This window comes from Zosterops lateralis (genome assembly GCF_965231275.1).
Source record: "Zosterops lateralis genome assembly, chromosome: 2".
NCBI classification, from domain to species: Eukaryota; Metazoa; Chordata; class Aves; order Passeriformes; family Zosteropidae; genus Zosterops; species Zosterops lateralis.
In genome coordinates this window covers 85,925,134-85,946,921 of record NC_139763.1, presented here as the reverse complement: position 1 = coordinate 85,946,921, position 21,788 = coordinate 85,925,134, and the positions used below count along the sequence as shown (strand labels likewise).

Here is a 21,788-nt window from a genome sequence, read left to right as displayed (position 1 = left end):
CATTTCTTCAAATATCTGCAAACACAGCACTCATTTCATGGCAGTCCCCCAATATACGACGGGTCAAATCACCAGTCTGGATAACAGGCTTCTTTAAGGACAGCTGAAGAATGTATCCAGCAAATTGCACGTGCTCCAGAGGGAACACCTTGTGTTAAATGCCAAGGAGAAGTGGAACCAGCTACAGGTAAAGTTTGCTTTGTTGAGCACTAATGAAACTAATGGGGTATGTTTATGTCGCACCTTTCATTCCACATGATCAAGTGCTTTGTGAGCCTCAATCATTTCACCCATCACTGAACTGCAGACTCCTTTGGGGTGGAACATTAACAGCTGCTTGGTAGAGCACAGCAGCAAGCCAGAGCAATTAATGAAGGAGAAACATCCCTTCCAACTACAGGAGCAAAGAGAATTTTGTTAAGTGGAATGTAATTATCCAAAGCAGAGAGAGGGAGACATTTCCCTTCATAGTCTAATCTGGGTTTCCAGCTGCTTTTCCAGTCCCTCAGTTACTGGGGAGTCAGCATCCTAGCCTGACTCTGAGGTTGCAGTGTTCCATTCTAAGAAAGAAGCAAAACTCCCAAAGGAAAAGCATCCTGAATTTTTTTTTTGTGAGATATCAGATTCCCACTCCTTTGGATGAGGATTACCATTTGCCTTCTTCAAACACCTAAACCAAACTAGAAGCAAACTAAGAAAGTGACTGGAGATGAAGCTCAGTACATAAATGTTCCATACAAGCAACATGACTCTTCCAGTTAAAAAAATCTGCACATTATGTAAGTGGGAGAAATCATTGTCTCTAAACTATTTGTGGCAGGGTGGCTCGATTTAAATTATAATCATGGTTTAAACCAGGAAGCAGAGAATCTTGATTTAAATAATCAGGTTTAATCTTGTTTTGCATGTGTGCTTTTCAGTTACTTTCTTTTAAAACGGGTTGATTCTCACTGATTGGTATAATTTGCTGCTTCTTTATGCTAAATCAAAAAGTATCCTATATCTATACATATTTATTTCAGCAATTATATAGTTTAGCATGCATTTATTCAGATTCCTACTTTTTTACATTTTTTACTAAACAAAAATGGTGAACAACAGTTTTCTTATTCAGTAGATGATTACTTTCTTTTTTAGTATTTTTTGTTGTCTTACATTTTTTTGAAATTCACTTCAAAACTGCATTTAAATGGCAACTGGAATATAGTTGTAATTTCACCCCCTCCTCCCATACTAAGGGTAGTAAAAGTACTTCACCATGCTGGAGATTGAGAAGAAAATAAGTCTTGCACAGAAAATGTGTCGGTGAGAACAAAGGCAGTGACCATTGTTGCTGGGGAGCTGGAGCAGGGGTGCATTTCCAAGAGAGTTTGGCAATGCTCCTTCCCTGCTGGCAACACTGGTTTAAATAGTCCCCAGATGATTTTGTTATGCCACCCTCAGGCCCTTATTTGACTCAAATCAGCAGGATCTTTTGTTGGGTGGGATTTCTGCTGCTCTGTCCTGCATCAAACTGATCTCTCTGGAAAGGGAGCTGAGTGGAAACTATGAAATCAAGAGCTCTGTGTGCTGGCACCCTTGAGGAAAGGCTTTAAAACACACGGTTTTGGGGGATAAGTCAGAGTTGGACTCCATGAACAGTTGCACTATCATGACCATGGGGGAGAACCCCTGAAAAGTCATGGGGATGGATACCCAGAGTGGCAACCTCTTAAACAAATTGGTCCCTCAGATGTTTTCATAAAATCACAAAATTATTTCAATTATGACCTTACAGGTCATTGGGTTCTAGCCCCCTGCCATGGGCAGGGACACTTCCTATCCAAGCTTTTGAGAACCCTATCTAACCTTGCCTTGAATGCTTCCTGGGATGAATCATCCAGAACTTCCCCGAGCAACTTATGGCAGTGCCTCAGCATCCCCACATCTTTATATCATCTAATCTATTTAATCTATCATTTATATAATCTATCTCTTGTCTGTTAGTTTAAAACCATTCCCACTTGTCCTGTCACTATCTGCCTATGTAAAAAGCTATAAATTATTGTTTTCTTTCTATATACATGATTCAATAAGATCTTTGCTGTGGTGTAGAAAACTAAACAACAACCTGCCCTAGAGCGTATAATTAAAGTTTTTAGGTGTAGGCCAAAGAAACACTGAAAACTTTGCAGAATTAGGGCAGTAATGCATTTTCAATCACTGCCCTTGATTGAATAAAGTTGCTAGAAGTTGATCAAAATCCTCTGAGAAATAAAACAATGAGATTTTAATGAATAAATTCTCATGGCAGAAGTTATGCTTTCCTTTATTTGGAGCTCAGTGTGCACCTCTGGGATGGGTAAACCAAAAATAACATGCTCTTTCCTCTCACTTTGTTCTGCTAATAGATGGAGACACATCTTCACTGAAGGAAACAAACCCAGATACCTCAAGGGGCATTGTAGGAGACTGAACCAGATGTGGACTAACACTGTGTGCTGAACTCCGAAGCAGATCCAGTGGCCCAAAGGGGAATTCAGAAATACAGACATGAGCATCTGGAAATGCCCAGTTGGGAAAAATATCTGAAGAGGGAATAGTGGGTATAGAAAGCCAGGTGCACCAGGCTTTCCTCCCAATTTCTTCTGCTCTTCAGGAAATAGTGCTGTATGTCTTTGAAAGACTGGGATGGTGAATGGACATGTCCTGCCTGTTGCAGCTCGATATGACCCCTAGAGATCCAGGATGAAGGAAAAAAACTGAGAAAAAGTAATTAGAAAACAAGCTTTAATTCCCTGTTCCGTGCTTAACTAGCAGATTTACTCTGGAGGCAGGAGTCTGTGGGCCACACAGTTGGATATCCAGCCATTTTGAGTTCTCAGCTGTCATCAACAAAGATGGGACATTTACTGTCTTCTCTAATTCTTTGCTTTTCTCCGTGCTGCTTCTCTTTCATCTATCCCAGAGGGATCAGTCATTTGCCTAGAACAGAGTTGAGGTGTGGCCCTAAAAATAAAATCCTGCTCCAAGTTATCACTGAGCTGCAGGTCCACCCTGAATCCAGTACTGATGTCCAGTGCATGCCAGCTCTGATGGTCCACAGTGTACCAACCAAAATCCTCAGTCCATGGTAGGAGCCATTCCATTCCAGCATTGCCATTGACTGGCAATGATGCACAAATCCCACCCCAAAACCAGGTTGGAAGCAAAGTGCTACTATCAAAAAAGTAATGGGTTTCATGATGCTGAACATAGGTTTATTCCCCTTGGGGTGTATCACACCAAAAGAAATTATTTATGGCACTCGGAAACAGTGTAAAAAAATGCACAGATTTGCTTCCAAAATACTTGGCAGCTTGCCTGCAATATTAATAGATGCAATTATTTTTGTTAAAAAAATCTCCAGGACAAGTGTGTTTAAAGTGGCAAAGGAAAGGACAAAAAATATTGGCGTAATTACAAAGAACAGTAAATTCTTACCTGTTAATGTTGTTTCTACGTGCCCTCTCCCCCAATATTCAGGCTAATAATGAGTTTTTTGAGTTTTAAGCTTTTTTTCCCTGCCTCATGGCTTCACCATCATCACAATAATAATAACCATGTAAAACCTTCACACTAACCTATATTGAACTGCAGTTCATTACAGCAGAGTAACATTATGAAGGATTTTAATGTCAGCATCCTTTCAGATGCAGATTACAGTAATGCAGAAAGTACATTCTCTGTGGGATACACCACACAGGAATAAAATGAACAAAAAAAAAAAAAAAGGAAATGGAAAGACTTCTTTTCCTCTAGAGACAAAGAGGCCAGCAATGAGATAAATTAACCCTGGAAATCAGTTGGAATTCCTTCACTGTGAAACAAAATCAAGATACTGACCACTAATGCTGCACTTGGAGTACTAAACTCAGATTAATTTCAGGTCCCTTAATCTCTTAAATGGGGAACAAAATGCTGCTGGCTCCCTTTGTGGTGGTACCAAAGGGACAATTGGTTTTCAAGTGGGTTGAATCCTGTCTGAGAGGGAGTGACATCCTCATTTTGAAAGGCTGCTTTATACTTTATACCCAGAGGGCAGGGAGTTGGTTGAATGTGGAGGGAGATAAGGGTCTGTTGTCCTAAAATCCATCAATTCACTGCCCCATCCAGGTAAAACTTTCTTTGAGACTCTTGTGAAGGAGTGAGATGGTGACTCACCTATTCACTTTCAAGAAGGATCTCAGGACTAATATCTAAAAAGGACAAAAGAGATAAGAGGACAGAAAATATGAGGAATCTATCATCAAGAATGTCAGTGATTAGAAAGTTGGGTCACAAGTAAGGAAGATGTAACAGCCTTCAAGGGAGCCATTTTTCAGTGGAAAATGTAGCATTTGATGGCCATATAGTAAAAATTCTCCTTTTTAGGGCTAACATTCTTCATAGGAATATTAGTATCTTTACAGTTGGAGAGCCTGAAGGCACATTTCTTCCCCTGACCTTCACATTTCAAGTGATCACCAAATCTCTGAATATCTCTATAAGGTGGCTTCAGTAAATTGCCACATCCTGACAATATCCACACACTGTTATAATTGGGATTTTTCTGCAAATCCTACCTGGAAAGGGGAAGTTTGAGAATTTTGAGAAGCAGAAATAAGAAAGGGTATTAGTGAAAATTCCCTTCTAGATGTGCTACTACTTTATGTAGTTCCTCACTAACTTTTGCAATGGATGATGGATCATTAGTGGTAAGGGTTCTGGCTAATTTTTATTTCAGGCTGAAACATGTTGTTAATATTAAAGTTACAGCTGATGGAAGACAAGTGAAAGATGACAGCCAGCAGATGTCTGATCTTGCCTGGGTAGTTCTAATTTATTCTTGTTTTCCCTTACTAAAAAGCCATAAGGGAAACTTAATAAAGTATAGTTCATAGTACATTCTTTTTCAATTATTATTTATTCTGAAAAACGTTTTGTTTTTAAAAATAATTTCCTTTCTGAATTCTCCAGAATCTGAGTATCACATTTTTGCCTACGTGGTCTGCAGAAGAAGCATGTCGAAGCACACATTTACTGGAAGTAGTTTATAATGGACTGTTTAATTCAAAGGAGAAAAGAAAGAGATGACGCTGCTGCAACCACAGTAATAATATTAACAATGGAGTGGATGAAGCCTGAAAGGAAATTACTCAGCAAAACATGGTAATAAAAAGAAAAGTCACCATGGATTATCAGCTGGGGTATTAACAAATAATTTGTAATTCAGAGATTACACAGTTATTCTGACACTGCTAATTGCATTGATATATTGAACTGTATTTTGGGTCAGTGATTTGGGTCAACATGTTTTGGGAAACAGGAAGGTGAATGTAAAGAAAACTGCATAAAAATCCTTTCTTTACAGAGAGACAGCTATTTAGGAGCTACCTTGCAAGGCACCTGGTAGCTAAGAGAGACAACATTAGGGGAAGAGCTCTCAACAACCAAAGGGAACAAGGAAAAGACACAGAAATAATTACTGTTTGTCTAAGGCTCTCTTAGCTGTTGTAAAACAACTCTTAGGAAAAAACATTTTGAAAAAGCTGATGGAATGTAGTTTGATCATTGGAACAGCTTTCTGATTTAATAAAAGGCAAAAATGGCTATCAGAAAACTAGCAGCAAACAGCAGATTGTGGTGTATTTAACCAGAAGTATTGGGATTTATACCACTCGGGCATGCTGTTTTCAAGAAACAGGCTGTTACCACCATGCACCCAGGACCTGGTGTAGCACTGCTGATGGCAACAGGAGCATTCAAAGGCTTTGGTGAGTTCTATATCAGTCACCACTTAATAAATGAAAGCATCAGTAATATTTATTAACTACCCTGGAGAAATAAAGTAGCATTTCTTTGTTGTTCCTTGTTTGAAATACTTGTCTTTAATTATTTCCTGCTTTAATATATCCCTATGTTTCTAATACATTCTATAAGCATTCAGTTCTGTTGAGTCCTAAACCCCCATGCAGTTTCTTAAGCACTCTTTCCAGAAACAGTAACGGCTTAAGTACTGGAAGCAGAGTATGTTGTGGTTACTGCAAGAAATGCTCTGTAAATCAGGTATTATGTCAATTAACATGGTTAAGAGTTGAGTCTGGGATAGTAGAGGAAACAGAGCTATCATCTGAGTTTTAAAGCTCCTGATTGCCACTATGCTTCAGTTTTACAACAGCCTATGAGTATGTTTCAGAAAGACAAATTATTTTATGAGAAAGCAGTAGTTAACTGTAAAATATCTACTACCATTCTGGTTAAGCTGGAAAGGTTTGAAGAGCATGTTTGGATATTGAGCTGGTTGTTTGCTTGACAGTTTTAAAATTCATTTAAATGCATTCCAGAACAGTGGTGACTAAAGGAAAATATTCACAGAATGGTTCAGGTTGGAAAGAACCTTAAAGGCCATCTAGCTCCAACCTCTGGATTACCCTGGGAAGGCAGGGACATCTTCTACTAGACCAGGTTGCTTACAGCTGCATCCAGGCTGGTCATGAACAATTCCAGGGATGGGACAGAAAGGGAAATTATTCTTCTTTGTAGGATGTGGGTACAAAGTGAATTGGTGCTCTTAATCTTTTCACCAGTAAGTGTCTGTATTAAGCAGTCACCATATCACCTTTGGCACTGACTGGTGCTTTCAGAGGTGAAGCCAAAGAAAAATGAACCCTGAGCTGAAACTGTTCTTCCTAAACTGAGATGATCAACAGATGTGTGATGGAAGTGTTGGGGTGATCAGACCTACATCAAATTCATCATTAAATGGGTGATAGGAGTCCACTAGTAAACCCTTTTGCAAACATAGAAGGCGTGCACAAGTTTTTGCACAGTGATGTTTCCCACATGATTTTTAATTGTGAAGATGGAAAGAAGTTGCACAGGGCAATTTGACAGAACAGGTCCTGCAGCTTGAATTTTGGCTTCCAGGGTGGTTAGATCTGGAATTTTACTTCATGTCTACTAATCTCTCGGTGTGTGAAGTCACACTTTAGCTACACTTTTGCTGCAAGAATTTCTTGACATGATAGATCACAGTTGAGCATCTTCAACTCAGTTGAACTGTCTTGAGCCATCTGATGTTAATCATCTTGTCTGTGAGATCCTTCTGGACATTTGATACTGCCCACATTCTTCCAAGGAAGAGATTATGACAGAGAGAGAAACATCACACCACTCCTCACAGCATTAATCACAGCTGACTTGTCCTGCTGATGAAAAAAACTGCTTCCTCTCTCGCCTGTTCCTTCTCATATTTAACCAATTACTTGCCTTGGTGGATATGAACACAGCCCAGATTACAACTAAAGTAAATCCTTAGTCTGGAAAAGTCTGCAACAGCTTCTTTGGAATAGTTGAAAGTTAAGCTGTATGGTTAGTTAGTAAGTTTGTTTGTTTTTAAAAGGCGGCAACTACACTTTCAGAAAGAAACGTTACAGCAATGCTGTTGACTCAGGTGTACTGTAACCCTGTAATGATTGTACTGAGTAAACCAGTAAGTTCATTATCATGCTGAAGATAGAGGGAAAAGTGGTTTGGCTTTGTTGTTTTGTTGTTGTTGGCGGGGTTTTTTGTTGGTTTTGTTTTGCCTTTTTTTTTTTTTTTTTTTGGGAGGGGGAGGCATTTTGTATTGGAATATCCACTCATTTTCTGCCCATTTTTCAAATTCAAGTCTGTCCAGGGATTACCAGCATGATTTATAACACTTCGGGTGGACCTGGGTTAAGATCTCCATTCCAGACCTGAAGGAAATAAACAGCCCAGTTCATGGATGTTTGCACACAAACACTGTCCATGTGCACATACATTAAGAGTTCTCTAGGCAGGACAGAAGCCCAGCCCAGCCTGAATAGTCCTGCACAGCCCCAGAGGAATAAGGCACAGCAATGCTGCAAAAATTGGAACTGGAGAAAGAGGGATGCTTGAGAGGCCAGCATGGAAATCCACTCTGACCGAGACAGCATCCGGTCTAAACCTTTCTCAGCAACTCTTTGTCTAGTTTACAGTTAAAAGATTTTAGCACTGGAGTTGCTCAGACTCCTCTGATCTTCTCCAGTGCCAAACTACCTTCCAACTGTTTATGAGGGGCAGAGACTCTAGATGCTGTCTTTTAACTGTTTTTGTTATGGGTGATGTTCAGAAGATGCAGTCAGACTGCTCTTAGAGATGCTCAGTGGGAGCAATGGACATGAGTTGCAGTTGAAATCCATACCAGGTCTTAGAAGAAGAGTTGTTCACAGCAAGCATGGTCAACTGCAGAACCAGGATATAGAGGCTGTGGCCTCTCCATTCTGATAGATACTCAAAGTATACTTGAAAAAACCCTGAGTGACCCAGTCTGACCTCTAACTTAGGCCTGCTTTAAGAAGGAGAGGAGCCAGACACTTCCAGCAACGCCTTTCAGTATAAACTATCCTGTGGTACTTTAGTTTTTTGGATGATGTTCTTGTGATTAGAAGTCTTTTTTTTTTTTTTTTTTTTTTTCTTTTTTTTTTTGTATGTGACTCAACGTCTGCAAAATAAGCCAATTACTGGAAGACTATTACCTTGTTCTTCTTCAATGTGCTCTTCTCTATGGTAAACAATTGCTGGCTCAGTGCAAATCCTGTTCAGGGTTAGCTAAGGTACCGCCAGGAAACTCCAGGCTTCAGTCCAAATGACCACTTCAGGAACTTCTTTTGCTTGAATCAGTCTTGCTGATTTCTTGCTGAGAAATAGTGCAATCTACTACAGGAAAGAAGTTCTCCTAACATCATTACTAGACTTCCAGGAATCAGACTCCTTCTGTGCTTGGTTCTGAACTGTTAATGGCAGTTCACAGTTCCAGTTCAGATCACGATCATGCTGCAGAAAACCCCTTGAGCCATATAAAGTGTCTGCTACCTCAGCAATACAGAATGATGGTACTGTCCCTAGACAAGGTGCAGCAAAATGAGCTGTGCCTCTGTCCCCTCACTTTGCAAAGCGACTATTCAGGTCAAGTGAAATGCACTGTCCACTGGAAGGGAAGTCATCGTAGCTGTTTGAGTGTGCAGGATGTAAGCTCAGGGCTATGCCAAAGTTATAACTCAACTCTTTGGTGAAAACAAACTCTTAACTTAGTAAAAGCATTCAGCCCCCTGGAAGCATTCAACCTAAGGAAGGTGGCCCTCCTCAGGGCAGGAGCTTGGAGCTAGATGGGTTTTAAGGTTCCTTCCAACTCAAACAGTTCTGGGATTCTGTGAAAACCTCATAACAGTTTAAATAAAGCTACACATGGCTTTCCATGCCAGGTCCCTGTGCAAGTGATCTATGGACTATCATATGCCATGAAACCAGAGCACTTCATAGACTTCTCTAATGATAGAGGTGGATTGTGATTGCACTTTCTGAGCAGCATATCTGTTCCTTCAAGGCATCACCATTCCTGAAATAAAAACAACCCTGCTTTCAAGGGAGCTAGACCTGTCCTTTTCTAGGAACACAATAAATGTTTTGGCAGAATCATACTTCAACAACTTTGGATTTACAAACATCAGAAGTAAATTCTGATTATTTATTTTGAATAAATAATGAACAGCATAAAAACTGCTGACTTTGACCTTCATTGGAAAAGCTGGTTTAATGGGCCCCATAAACTCTTCTATTGATGGCAGGTTCATAAACTCCATATTGACTTCGGCTAAAGGCTATAACTTCTATCAATACCGTCAACAATTAATATTGGCTCATAAAGGTATCCTGTAAACTGAGTCATAGCATTATGTTACTTTACGTTGCCATTAGCAAAACTTCATGTCTTCTTGAAAATGTTTATCTTATGAATGCAGGATTTCTCAAAATAGCCTGTATGACAGCTAGTCGCCCAGAGAAACACTACTTATGTGGAGTGAGGAGGGAGAAAATGTTTTTTGTTTAGTACAAAGATTCTGAGAAATCTCAGGCATCATTTGCTCCTACAGCAGGTCTCAGGCTGTGAACAGTTTGTGCACAAGGGTTTCTCAGACCTTTACCTGTGCCAGGCAACTACAAAAAGAAAATGCTTTTGCCTACTTAAAAGACTTTTCCCTAACCACCTTTTCTTCCTACCTTGCAACATTTGTTTAGATATGTTTATACCAGCAATTCAACTGCAGTCCCTATATTAAAATGGGCTTTTTAACAGTTCTGGACCAGTTTTTCTGACCTGAACATGGCCTGATGTCTATGACATCTTTCCAGGGAAGTCTAAGCATCAGATGAAGTTCACCAGCAGCACAGTTTGGATCTTAATATTCTTTTTCAAGTTCCACCACCTTGTTTTTGTCAGTATGGACAATACTATTACATACTGGACACCACAGCAATCTAGGTTTTATTTGTACTACACAGACTTTAGTTTTTAGTATGATACAACCTTTCTCATTCAAAACACCCAACACCTAGGACTGCAAATGCCTAGGCTCCAAGGAAACTCCTATGTTTATACAGCACTGTTTGTTCTCCACCCCTCACTTCCCTTTTTCTGGTTGCTATGAAGTGATGATTGAATGAATGTTTAGTGGGTCATTAACCTTAAGGAAAGAGGACTTGAAGGTTGTCTCCACCCTGACATGAGTCCTATAGCCTCTGTGATTACTTTCAGTAAAGCCTTTCAAGGAATGTGAAGTTGCTAATGTGCTGTTTCTAATATAATTTCATTCGTAAGTGCTCTGTAGGTACAAAGTTTCCTTTGCAGGTGTAGAGATAGCATTACAGACAGCAGGGGAAAAGACTCCAGCAGACAATGCAATTCTTCTCCAATAAGACCAAAGGGAAAAAACAAACAAACAAAAAAAAAAAAAAAAAAAACAAAAAAAAACAAAAACAAAAACAACAAACCTAAAATTCTGTATTTTGCTTTTCTTAAGCATGGAAAAAATGCACGGGATAGAACTGCAGCTGCTCACACATCACATGGAAAGCACAAAAGAGAGCTCGGATAGAGGAGAATGGGATGGAAGCGCAAAATGCTTATTTTTTTTTGGCTGTTTTCTAGCAATTTCTTCATAGTGTGCAAAACATTAGTTGACCCTGATGATGCCTCTGATTTTTCATCAAAACGCAATGATCAGAAGGAAAACAATATAAACTGGCACTGTGTGTCTGCTTGTAAGACGCTACACTAAGAATCTTAAAAAAGTATAGTAAAGATAATTTAAAAGGATTCTTCTCTACATCCTTTGAACAGAAGGCCATTTATCTTTGAACTCTGCCTAATATATCATTATCTCTGAGCAGAAACTTAATAAGCTTCAACTGTAATTTTGTTGGAGTTAAACATAAAATCATGTGGGTGGTGTATGTCTCGCTATGTCATGGCTTCCAGAGGAAAACTTATCATCATTTGTCACTATAATAACTTGGCAAAAAGCATGAAAAGAACAAGTGATATAGTCACTTCACATGAGCTTTCTGCACTGAGCACAAGTGCCCGATGACTTGTACGCAGCAGCTATATTAAGAAGCAGGCTGTGCTATAATTGAATTAAAGGTGCAAAGGCATATAGGACTGGATGAACTCCTGGGTCAAGTTGCAATTGAATCAAAATCCCCTCTCCTTCTCCAACACTACTTGGCAGAACTGCTGACCAAAAGGTTCGCAGACCTACAAAAGGCATGCAGGAATCCCCGCAGCTGGGGACACAAAGTTACAGAGATAAAAAAATCTGTGACCTTCAGCTTTTATTTTGTACAAAGAGAAAGGCTTCTAAAAATATTTCACCATAGTTTTCCTTCAGAGAGCAGTCAGCCAATTTACATAAATGAAACAGCCCCTGTCAAGGAACCAGCAAGAAAGAGAAGAAAATTATCTGCCCAGAAAATCTGCACAAAGATAAGAGTAGCATCGGCCAGAGGAGGGGAGATTTAAATGCCTTCCCTCTGAAAGGTTGCTGCAAAAGGCAGGGAGAATGTTACAGCTATTTAATGATCTCTGTCGCAGTGATAAATAAGTAGGAGCTCCTCCAGCAGTTCATTAACAAATACTCTGTAGGACAGTACAAAAGCCCCATGACATGGGGCTGTTAGAAGAGTGTTTTCACAGAGTCTGACAAAAAAACCCCATCACAAAACCTAAGGAAGATTAAGGTGGGGTAGTAGGAAGAGACATTCCTGATAGAGATCGAGGCTGACAATTGCATGTGCAGTCACCACTTACCGGTTTCAGTATTCTCATGCTCCGTGTCGGTGAGGGTGAGGTTGGAGTTTGCCCGGCTTGACAAGCAGGAGCTGCGTCCAGACTTGGTGTTGCGTCCCCAGAGCCTCACTGGGTGTTCGGGTGACATGACCACGTCTGCCTCCGTGTCGGCATCCGAGCCGGCGCTGATGGAGTAGCCACAGTGAGGCAGCCCGATGTCGGTGCGGTACAAAGTCCCGTGTGTGGGTGTCACGTCTTCAAGTCCCAGTTCTCGCAAAGAGAAGTTGGCCCCTGTGAGAAAAACACATTGGCCTGGTTATTCTTTAATAGAGCACGGTGCCATCTAGGACAAGTCAAGAGTAGAAGTGCTCATCATCTACCTTCACCTGGAGAACAGCAGTGTCAGAGTAACACAGAATAACATCATACCAAAGATACGCCTCTTCTGTTGTCTTGCACAGTGTGAGACCAAGAGACCACAGAATCATAGAATCATTAAGGTTTTAAGAGTCCAATCATTACTTAGCATGTCCAAGTCCATCACAAGCAAATATCTCTAAGCACCTCATCTACATTTTTTTTTAGTAACAATTTCAGAGATGGTGATTCCTCCACTTCTGTAGGCAGCCTGTTCCAATCCTTGATCCCTCTTCCAGTGAAGAAATTTTTCCTAATATCCAATCTCAACCTCCCCTAGTGTCACCTGAGGCCATTTCCTGTTGTCGTATCGCTTGTTACTTGGGAGAAGACACCAGTCCCCACCTTATGACAACCTCTTTTCAAATATGCCAAGACTAAAAAGCGGCTGGATTCCTTTTTGTCAGCTTCTGGAACCTGACAAAAACTCAGGGCATGTTCAGTGAAATCATCAAGTTTGAAAGCAAAAACGGATGTAGAAATGGTGTAATTCTTTAGGAGAGGCAAAAAGTAATCTTCTTGTGAGAAAAGCAAAATGAGGCGTGCAATGATCAAAAGTCCTACCATGCACCCGACAACTTCCCTACAATAGGCAATTTGAGCCAGTTCTGCTCATTGAAATCCCTGAAATTACATACCGGGGATTTAAATTTCCTTTGGTGATTTCACTTTCCCCTTGCTGACCACTCACACCTTGACTCAGTTTAGCTATTCATTCTGACAGTCACAGCAGAGGTTATTTGGCTGCAAATAGATGCAATTGTTTAGCTGACTGAAAATATGACCTGAAAAGTGACTCTTGACTCCATGTCTAGTTACCTGCAGAGCTTCAAAATCAGACAGAATTGATGTGAATAAGGCTTCGAATATTAGCACACTTTGTTTGGAAAGTTCCACAAAGAGGCTGGGGAGAGCAATTTTAATCCACATTTATTTATTAATGCATGCATTTATTTTTCAACCCTGAATGTCTTGAAAAGATTTTGGGCACCCATGAGTGCCTTTAGCTGCACAGTGCATTTATACAGCTCAATGCACCCCTGCTTCTGTTATGCTGTGCCTTGGATGGATTAAGGAACTGAGCAGTTTGCAGTTCAGGCATATTTCAACAAGACAAATCTGAATGCACAATCTCCAGGACATTTCAGGCGCAAACCCTCCTTTGAACATTGAAGTTCATAACTACTCATTATTGAAATCTGTTCATCAAGTCTGGATCTCAAGGTTGCATCCAAAGCTGAATTATCATTTTCTCCTTTCTCAAGACCATACAATCATGTGGGTTTTCTCACATTTTTATTTGTGGATATCAAATATCATATGGTAGAAAATGTGCATCCAATAGAAATAGTCAGTTTTCTACTTTTCCAGAATATGGTTTTGCATTTGTGGAAACACCCTAGTTTGTCCTTGAACCCTGATGCTTGGGGAAGGTCTCTCATATTAGAGCACACATGCATCAGATGACTGGTGGCCAAAAGTAGCTGTGATTTTACTACATTTTTTCATTCAGTTGACTTTTCAGCTCATAACAGAGAGGAGATATCTGAATGCAAGGTGAATAATGGGACTGGACAACATTTTCATGTATAACTCAGAGAAGGAAGGAGCTGTTTGATTGCAGGAGAAAACTCTAGTTCAGCTGGTTATGGATCTGCAGCTGACAACAGTCCAACTGCATAAAGGATTCATGAACTTCACACCTTTTTAATTGACCAAACAAGATTAAAGCTTTCAGACAGAGTGGACAGAAAAGGTTGCTTGGGCCTCACACCTCTGCCCAACCCTAGGGCCTTGCTTGGGAAGCACAATGCAAGCTTGTGGCAAAGTAATCCATTTAATATGATTGCAAAGTGGTTTGAGAGATTGTCCTCTACAGTCTCATGGCATGAGGAAGCAAATAAACCTGACCTAAATTATAAATGCTAGGAAGCAGTATCTCCCCAGAGACCTTGCTCTTCCCTTCTAGTTTCGACTTACATGTAAGGCCATGGTTTTCTACACCATCCCTTGTGGAGTACTGAAAAATATCTTTTGGTTTTCCTTGCATGTTTGAGTCACTGATGGTGAGTTCCACCTTTACCTGAAAGAAGTCACACTCAGCATCATCAGGCACATCAATGTGCAGCATGACCGATGTTCTCCAGTAGCAGCAGCTCATAAATTATGAAAAATGACTGCTACAATTAACTGAAAATCAAATTTATTTGCAATAAACAGCAGCAGATGCATTGATTTTCATATTCTATGCTCACTGTTGCCTTTTAAGCTGGAAGAACTCAAGTCAATAAAAGGAAGATAATAAATATCCAAGACTTTTTAATTCAAATCTGGTCTATTTTCTCCTGTGCTGACTTGCACATTTGCTGACAGTCACTCTAGCTAAAACCATTTAAATGCTGACTTGTTTATTTACTGAATTTATTTGGTCAATTTGAAATGTTTCCCTCCTCTGCCTTCCAAACCAATGCAGGAGAGAAATCCACTTTGCCTTGTTGATGTCAAGCAGGCTAATAAGGCTTGGTTTCAGTTGGCCTGAAGCCAAGCAGCATCACAACGAGAGGTCCATTCATGGCTTACTGCCAGTGGAAAATGTGGCACAGAAAGTCTGGGATTATTGTTAACACTCTTCAGCCCAGTTTTGGGACCCTCAGGACAAACTGGGAGAAAGCTTTAAGTTGAGCCATTTGTGAGGGTTATATCAGAAACAGAACTGGTGCTCTGACGTGGTTAATCTTAACTTCTCAATGAATTTCAGCTACTTAGACCAGTCATTTTTACTATTTCTCAGTACCCTTCAAAATTTTCCTTGGGAAGCATGAACTTATATATAGAAAATTTACACTCCCTGTCAACAGACTGGATTTTCAAGAAAAGTAATCTTTTGTGGGCTTCTTAGCAGAAGGCCATGGACCTGCATGGCCTCATGGACCTCCAAGTTGAAAACCGCTGACCTGGACTAATTCACATCTATCTTGCATGGTGAATATATTGTATGAAGTAAGCAAATGCAATGACCTAAAAAGTTTCCTTTTCTTTATAATGTTATACATTCCTTAGAGAGGATGAAGTACTTCAGAGTTGCTAAGAGGGAAACTGCTTTTATGATGTCACAGTGTTACTTACAACAACTATTGCCCCTTTTGTTGATTATTGCCTGTTTCAGCTATTCTGAAACTCAAACACCAAAGCCATATGCATGAAGATACTTCTGCAAATCATTTTGCTTGTGTGTGACTTGAAGAGGAGTCTTGCACCAAAACCACAAGTGCATGATTTTTGAGAAGTGAAATTAAGCAGCCCCCAAATTTAATGAGTGCAATTATATGCATTCCTTTTGGGGAATCAGCTTCTTTAAATTGCAGAGGATGTGCTCAAAGTACTCTGGGTTGGCTAGTTTATGTTCATTTTCTGGAATGCTGCCTATTCTATTTGACTCACTTTGCCATTTTATGCTTTTCTTGATGGACTTCTAAAAACAATTTATGTGAAGTCCTGGTTGGAATCTGAACTACATTCTCTACAGAAAAATTAAAATAAGTCTTATAGTAGAGGCCAGAAATCTACCTCATATAGGCAGTAACAGCAGTGAAAATGTAACTGCACTGACTTCAGGGTAGCAATAAAAAAGAGAATATCTGGAATCTCTGTTAGAACTGTGGAATCCATGGTGAGTTTTGAGACTTCACATTTTCACAGATACTGGGACTTAGATTCACTAAATGTGTTCCTTTAAGTCCTAAAGTGGTTCCTTGCTCTTTTAATATTGGAGCATGTCCCCAAGGCAAACCTAAAGCCTGCAGGCCATGCACAATGCAAAGACAGTTCATCCCATCTGCAGCTCAGCTGCCTCCTTTCTTCCTCCTTTCTTCCAGGGTTCTTCGGTTTTGCTGTAGACCAGATGGACAGTGTGGAAAGTGACACTCTCCTCTTGTTGCCTTCTGCCTCAGCATCCTCACTGGCTTCCTTCATGACAGAGCAGACACACAGCACACTGACAGATCTCCTGAGCAGGCGGGAACTTTCCATGCCACGTCAGTAGTGCAGAGCATCTGCACAGGGGGCTGTAGTCTCATTCTGGAAGGTGGTAAAGTGCTGCTGCAGACAGAAAGACTAAGACACAGAAAATGTGCCATAATAGGAGCTAATGAACATGGCATAGGGGTATGCCACTTAAGAACACTGGGTTGCACACAGTGTCTGTACAATACATTGAAGATGATCTCTGCTGCTTTCTTTAAATCTCTCTCTACATCTTGCTTTTGGCCTCAGAGTCTTTCAAAGGTAGCCTCCCACCCAGCTCTGGCTCTCAGCTGATTTCCTCACACTGCTTTACAGCTGCATCTGCTGAGAAGTACCCACCTGCTCGGCAGAATTCATCAGCCTCCTGGTGCACCATGTCTTTGACCCGATTGCTGTAGGTCAGCCTGGAGTCTTGATCATAAGCCTTCAGGGTCTCACTGGAGCTGTAAGACTTCTGGGGTGCCTTGCTGTCCTCACTCTCGGCTGAAGAGCTGGTGTAGCGGCGCTCAGTGTCGCGGCGCCGAGTCAGAGATCGATACGGTTTCCTTTCTTTTACATCCATGGCACCCTTGTCTGAATATTCAACATTAAAATAATGACGTCTGTGTGGTGGTCAGATTGGAATAACCTGAAAGAGAGAATAAAAAAAATTCATACCTTTGGGCACTCAACGGCTAATTTGCCTTCTTTATACATTCTTACACTGAAGAAAAGGGATGTTACTTAATGGATTGCAGAAAAACCCTCTTAGAACAATTACCAATAAAAAGAAAGTCTCAATTATGTGTGACTCATTCAATAATTGCCACTGCTAACAGGATACATATATGCAGCAACCTGCATCTGTCTGAACTAGGTATGCACTTGGGAATTTGAAACTGATTGTGATATTGTGTCTTCTTTCCATAGGAAGTGATTCAGACACCTCGAGGAGGCATGTATTCATCATTCACCTAATTTCTGGGAAATCAGGTAATACTGAAATGTCTCTATTTGGGCAACTGGAGAGCTTTGGAAAAAATGCTGTCCTGTGGTTTTAAAAATGTTTCCAAAAATCATGAGGTTAGAATATATGAACAAAAGACTGAGATGGTATAAGAAGACAAGTGGGAAGGGAGAGGGAGAAAGGAAGAATGAAGGAGTGAGATGCGGATGGAAATTGCATAAAAATGTCTTCCTTTTCAGAAGGCTCATTTTTATGCAGCTGGAAATATATTAGAACTTAAGCAGAGCTGAGAAAGTATAAATAAATTATAGTGTTCTGCTTCATGTAACAACATGGCCTGGGATTTCTTTCTGTGGAAAAACCAATGTATATATGCACTGCAATGCAGGCATACATATCAGCATACAGAGAAAACAGATATCAGAAATAAAGCATATTAAAAGCATTTTGGTCAAAATAATTAATAAATGGTATTCTTACTTCAGGTTTATGAAATGTGACAGAAGTCAAAGAAAAAATAAAGGCAATGACATGCAACAAGATGGAAAAACATGGTTTCTAGTATCTAAACTGGTTTATGGGGGAAAATAATCATAAAATCCACAAACCAAACATGGACAATCTGTAATTATGGGCTGAGCTTCTCAGAAACTGAATCCTCCTGACTTCTAAAGAACAGAAACTGAGTCTCTAAATGCCACCCCAAGATATTGTTGTTTACCATCAGCATTTAAAACAGAAAGCAAAAGGTTCAGAAAGCATCTGTCAGTTCTTGGCCTTTTTCACAGCAAATACATATGGAAATATATGACAAGGACTGAATCACATTCTGTTGGCATTTCTTTCTTGAAAAACTAAACCCTGAATCTACTAATGAAATCTTACTCGTCCATGACTCAGACCCTAGCCTTGCTTCAGATGCTCTGCTCTGGGTTTCAGAGCATCATAAAATCCTAGAATGGTTTGGGTTGAAAGGGACCCTGAAGATCATCTAGTTCCAACCCCCTGCCATGGGCAGGGACACCTTTCACTATACCAGGACATTCAGAGCCCCATCCAGCCTGGCCTTGAACACTGCCAGGGATGGGGCATCCACAGCTTCTCTGGGCAACCTGTGCCAGTGCCTCACTACCCTCACAGTAAATAATTTCTTCCTAATACCTAATCTACACCTGCCCTCACACAGCTATGGTGCAGTAGTTGAGGATGGATGTGCTGTAAGCTTTGTAGGTCAGTTTAAAGGGATGTGGTGTAACGTAGAATTTGTGGCACTTAAAACTGAGTATGTGAAGGATGGAAGACTCGTAGCACAGGTTCTGATAACCTGCAAATCATAATCGTAATACTGAAGTCTGAAGACAACATTTTATCATTAATTTCTTACTTGAAAAGCTGTCTGGAACAAGCACAACTAAAAAAATACTGGAGTTGAAGAGAGACTTCTGGAGAAAGCAAGAACTACAGGAAGGTTATGAGATAAACTGACAGCTGAGCAAAGAGCAGGGTTACACTCTTGGGACTCTCGTGGGGTTAAACCATGACAGACTCCTATTTCTACAATTCTGATTGTGCTAAAACTGCTCACTGGGTTTTGTCCCTTTAACCTCCAAAACCAACTTTGCAATGACAGAGCCCAATCCCAACACCCTGAATAGCTTCTGCAGCATTCTTCCTGAAAATAAGATATTACTATTAAAAAAAACCAAAATCCATTGTCTCCCATTCTGTTCCAGAGATGGTGGCAGACCAAGTTCATACATTCTGTTTGTCAGCAAAATGCATAGAAACTATTGAACACTTAGGGAGGGCGAGGGGAAAGGAGGAGTGTCTTAACAAGTTTTACCGAAGTCATCCAGAGATTTGAGCACCACTTTGATTTTAAACACATTTTTAAACCTACTGAACTCAGTGACTAAAATACATTCATGTAAATACAATACAGTGAATGCAAATGGGATTACTCACTGGCCAAAACTGACATGTAAAATGTATTGCAGAGTAAGGGTACAAAACTAAGGCCTGAAAGTAGAAGCAATAGTGAAGGAGATTGCGTTGTGCTAAGGAACAAGAGCAGCATGTAAGAGATCTACCAAATATTAGTAGATTGCTTTGTTTTTTGCATTGAATGCAACATACTGGTGCTTTCACACTGGAAAGAAATAAATGAAACAGACCATCTGATTGCCTTTCAGTGCACTGCCATCTCGCCTTTGTTTAAAAAAAAAAAGCTTTTTTGGCTTAAAAATTTGTGACTTTTTTTTTACAGTTGTTATTGAATCAGTTTGTCTCTTTTACTGCATCTCTGTTTGAAAACCTTAGAAAGAGCATGTTTGTTATGCCCTTGAATATAACACCTTAAAACAGGCTCCTTCACAAAAGCCCAATATTGAGAGCCACTATAATGAACACTGAAATTGTGGTTTATTGTTATGGGGAATGGAGATAGCAGAATGTGAGCGAGAAGAAATGAGGACAGGTGGCTTCTATCTGCTCTCAAGCATTGTAGCAATTCCTACCTAGGCCTGGTCATTTAAAAACCCTCTAGCAGGAGAAAATCATGTGCCAAGAAAACCTTTTTGCACTGCTAGAGCCACAAGGTACAAACAGGGTCTGTAATTACCATTAGTAACCTTGCAACTTAGGAAATGACAAAAAACCATGAGGAAATTGACTGAATTCCCACCAGATGAAGGGTTTTCTTTCTGTAAGGAAAGGTGCTGAAAAACTGGAAATTCTCCTACAGTTCATCAAAAATAGCCTGTAAATTTGCACCATCCATATGCACATTCCTCTGTAACAGCCTCTATTCCCAACTCATTCATGTCTTTATAAATTTAACTCTTCTCAACTTTTTATTTCTCTCTCCCTCACAACTTGGCTTGACTTTCCAAATAGAAAGGTTACCTCCATAAAACATAACGAAGATTTTTTTTTAAAGTTATTTCTGAAGACTGAACTGTTGCATTTACCTGACTTAAGTACGTTTCCAGCACTTCTCCATGGACATGCAGTTCTTGTCATCTCAGTTTTATAGCCCAATTCCCAGATGGTTTAGATACCTTACTTTCAATGGAGTTGTGTTCAGAGAGTCTGCTTCGTAGTTTTTCCATGGCAGATTATTATTTTTTATCTGCTACTCCTTGTGTCTAGATTTTACTTCTGCTACAATTTCATCAGTGCCATCAACACCTCACATTTTTCCTGACTTCTCTGGCACATGACGAACACAAAGAATCACACTCTTCTCAGTTACGTACTCAATCACCAGTTTCTTTCCGTCTTTAGCTCATGATTGCTCCTCATAATTTTAAAAGCTTCCATAAACTTTCTGGACCGGATGTAAAAAAACAGCCTTTCTAATATGGACCTTTCCATCTCTGTGTTCATTTTCCCCACATAAAAGCACAAAACCCTCCTGCTCTGAATCATTTATATTTGGAAAGGGCATTCTTGTCCTATAATGCAGTGTTTTGAGTTCTGTTTGATTCTTTTATTATACTGCTGTCTGCATAACATATCAAATTTCACCTTTTTTTCCTTTTTTTTAAAAAAATATTTTAAGGCCAATTAGTTGCAATACCTATTCCTATTCTTGGCATCCCTCTGTGTATGGGGGTCCAATCCTAGCTGGACCACAATCTGGTCTGGAGTACAGTTCACAACAGAAGCATCTTCTGTCTATACTTACTGTACTCAGAAAAACCCCACTGACCCTAAAAAGGGTTACTTAGAAGTAAAAGCCTATAAAACTATATTCCTTGATATAGCTATATTTTTCAGAAGTGTGGGACTCTTCTCACATCCCTGCATATATGTCAGGGAATGGAGAAAAAAAATCAGCTTTCTGGTTCTGGTGCAGTAGTGCAGCAAATATAATGCTTATTTGCAGCTCATTTTATTTTGCTTTTGCTTTGGATGGCTCCCAAATAATCCTTTTTATGATGTTTTATCCTTTATATCTCTCCTCCTCACTCTCAGTTCTGTTGGTTTTTGTTGCTCTTTGGAGCTTTGATTAACCACACCGGCTTTGTGCTGCAGAATCGCACTCAATGAATGGCAAGGGGTATGATTTATTTTCTGAGTCACTGCTCAAAAGACAAACTTGCATCAATCAAAAACCAGACAAGGGAGTGTGACACCACAAAGCGATATGCTAGGAGGCGCTTACAGCAAAAAGGACAGGTGGTCTTTGATAGCTGACTTACACTGCAGGTCACTAATCACAGAGATTAGCAGCAAGGTGATAGACAGCGCCTGTTCTGGGAGGCA

General features: G+C 40.1%; 1 protein-coding gene across 1 annotated transcript in view; it reads right to left on the bottom strand.

Annotated features, from left to right (window-relative positions):
• The window catches only part of TENM4 (teneurin transmembrane protein 4), a gene marked incomplete at its 5' end in the record, with an annotated part of 340,098 nt that extends 322,963 nt beyond the window's left edge, over positions 1–17,135 (bottom strand). The window contains 2 exons of the mRNA XM_083855254.1: positions 12,155–12,424; positions 16,913–17,135. Coding sequence (XP_083711380.1) covers positions 12,155–12,424; positions 16,913–17,135 — 493 coding nt within the window. The remainder of the gene's footprint in view (positions 1–12,154; positions 12,425–16,912) is intronic.
• Positions 17,136–21,788: the final 4,653 nt, after the last annotated feature.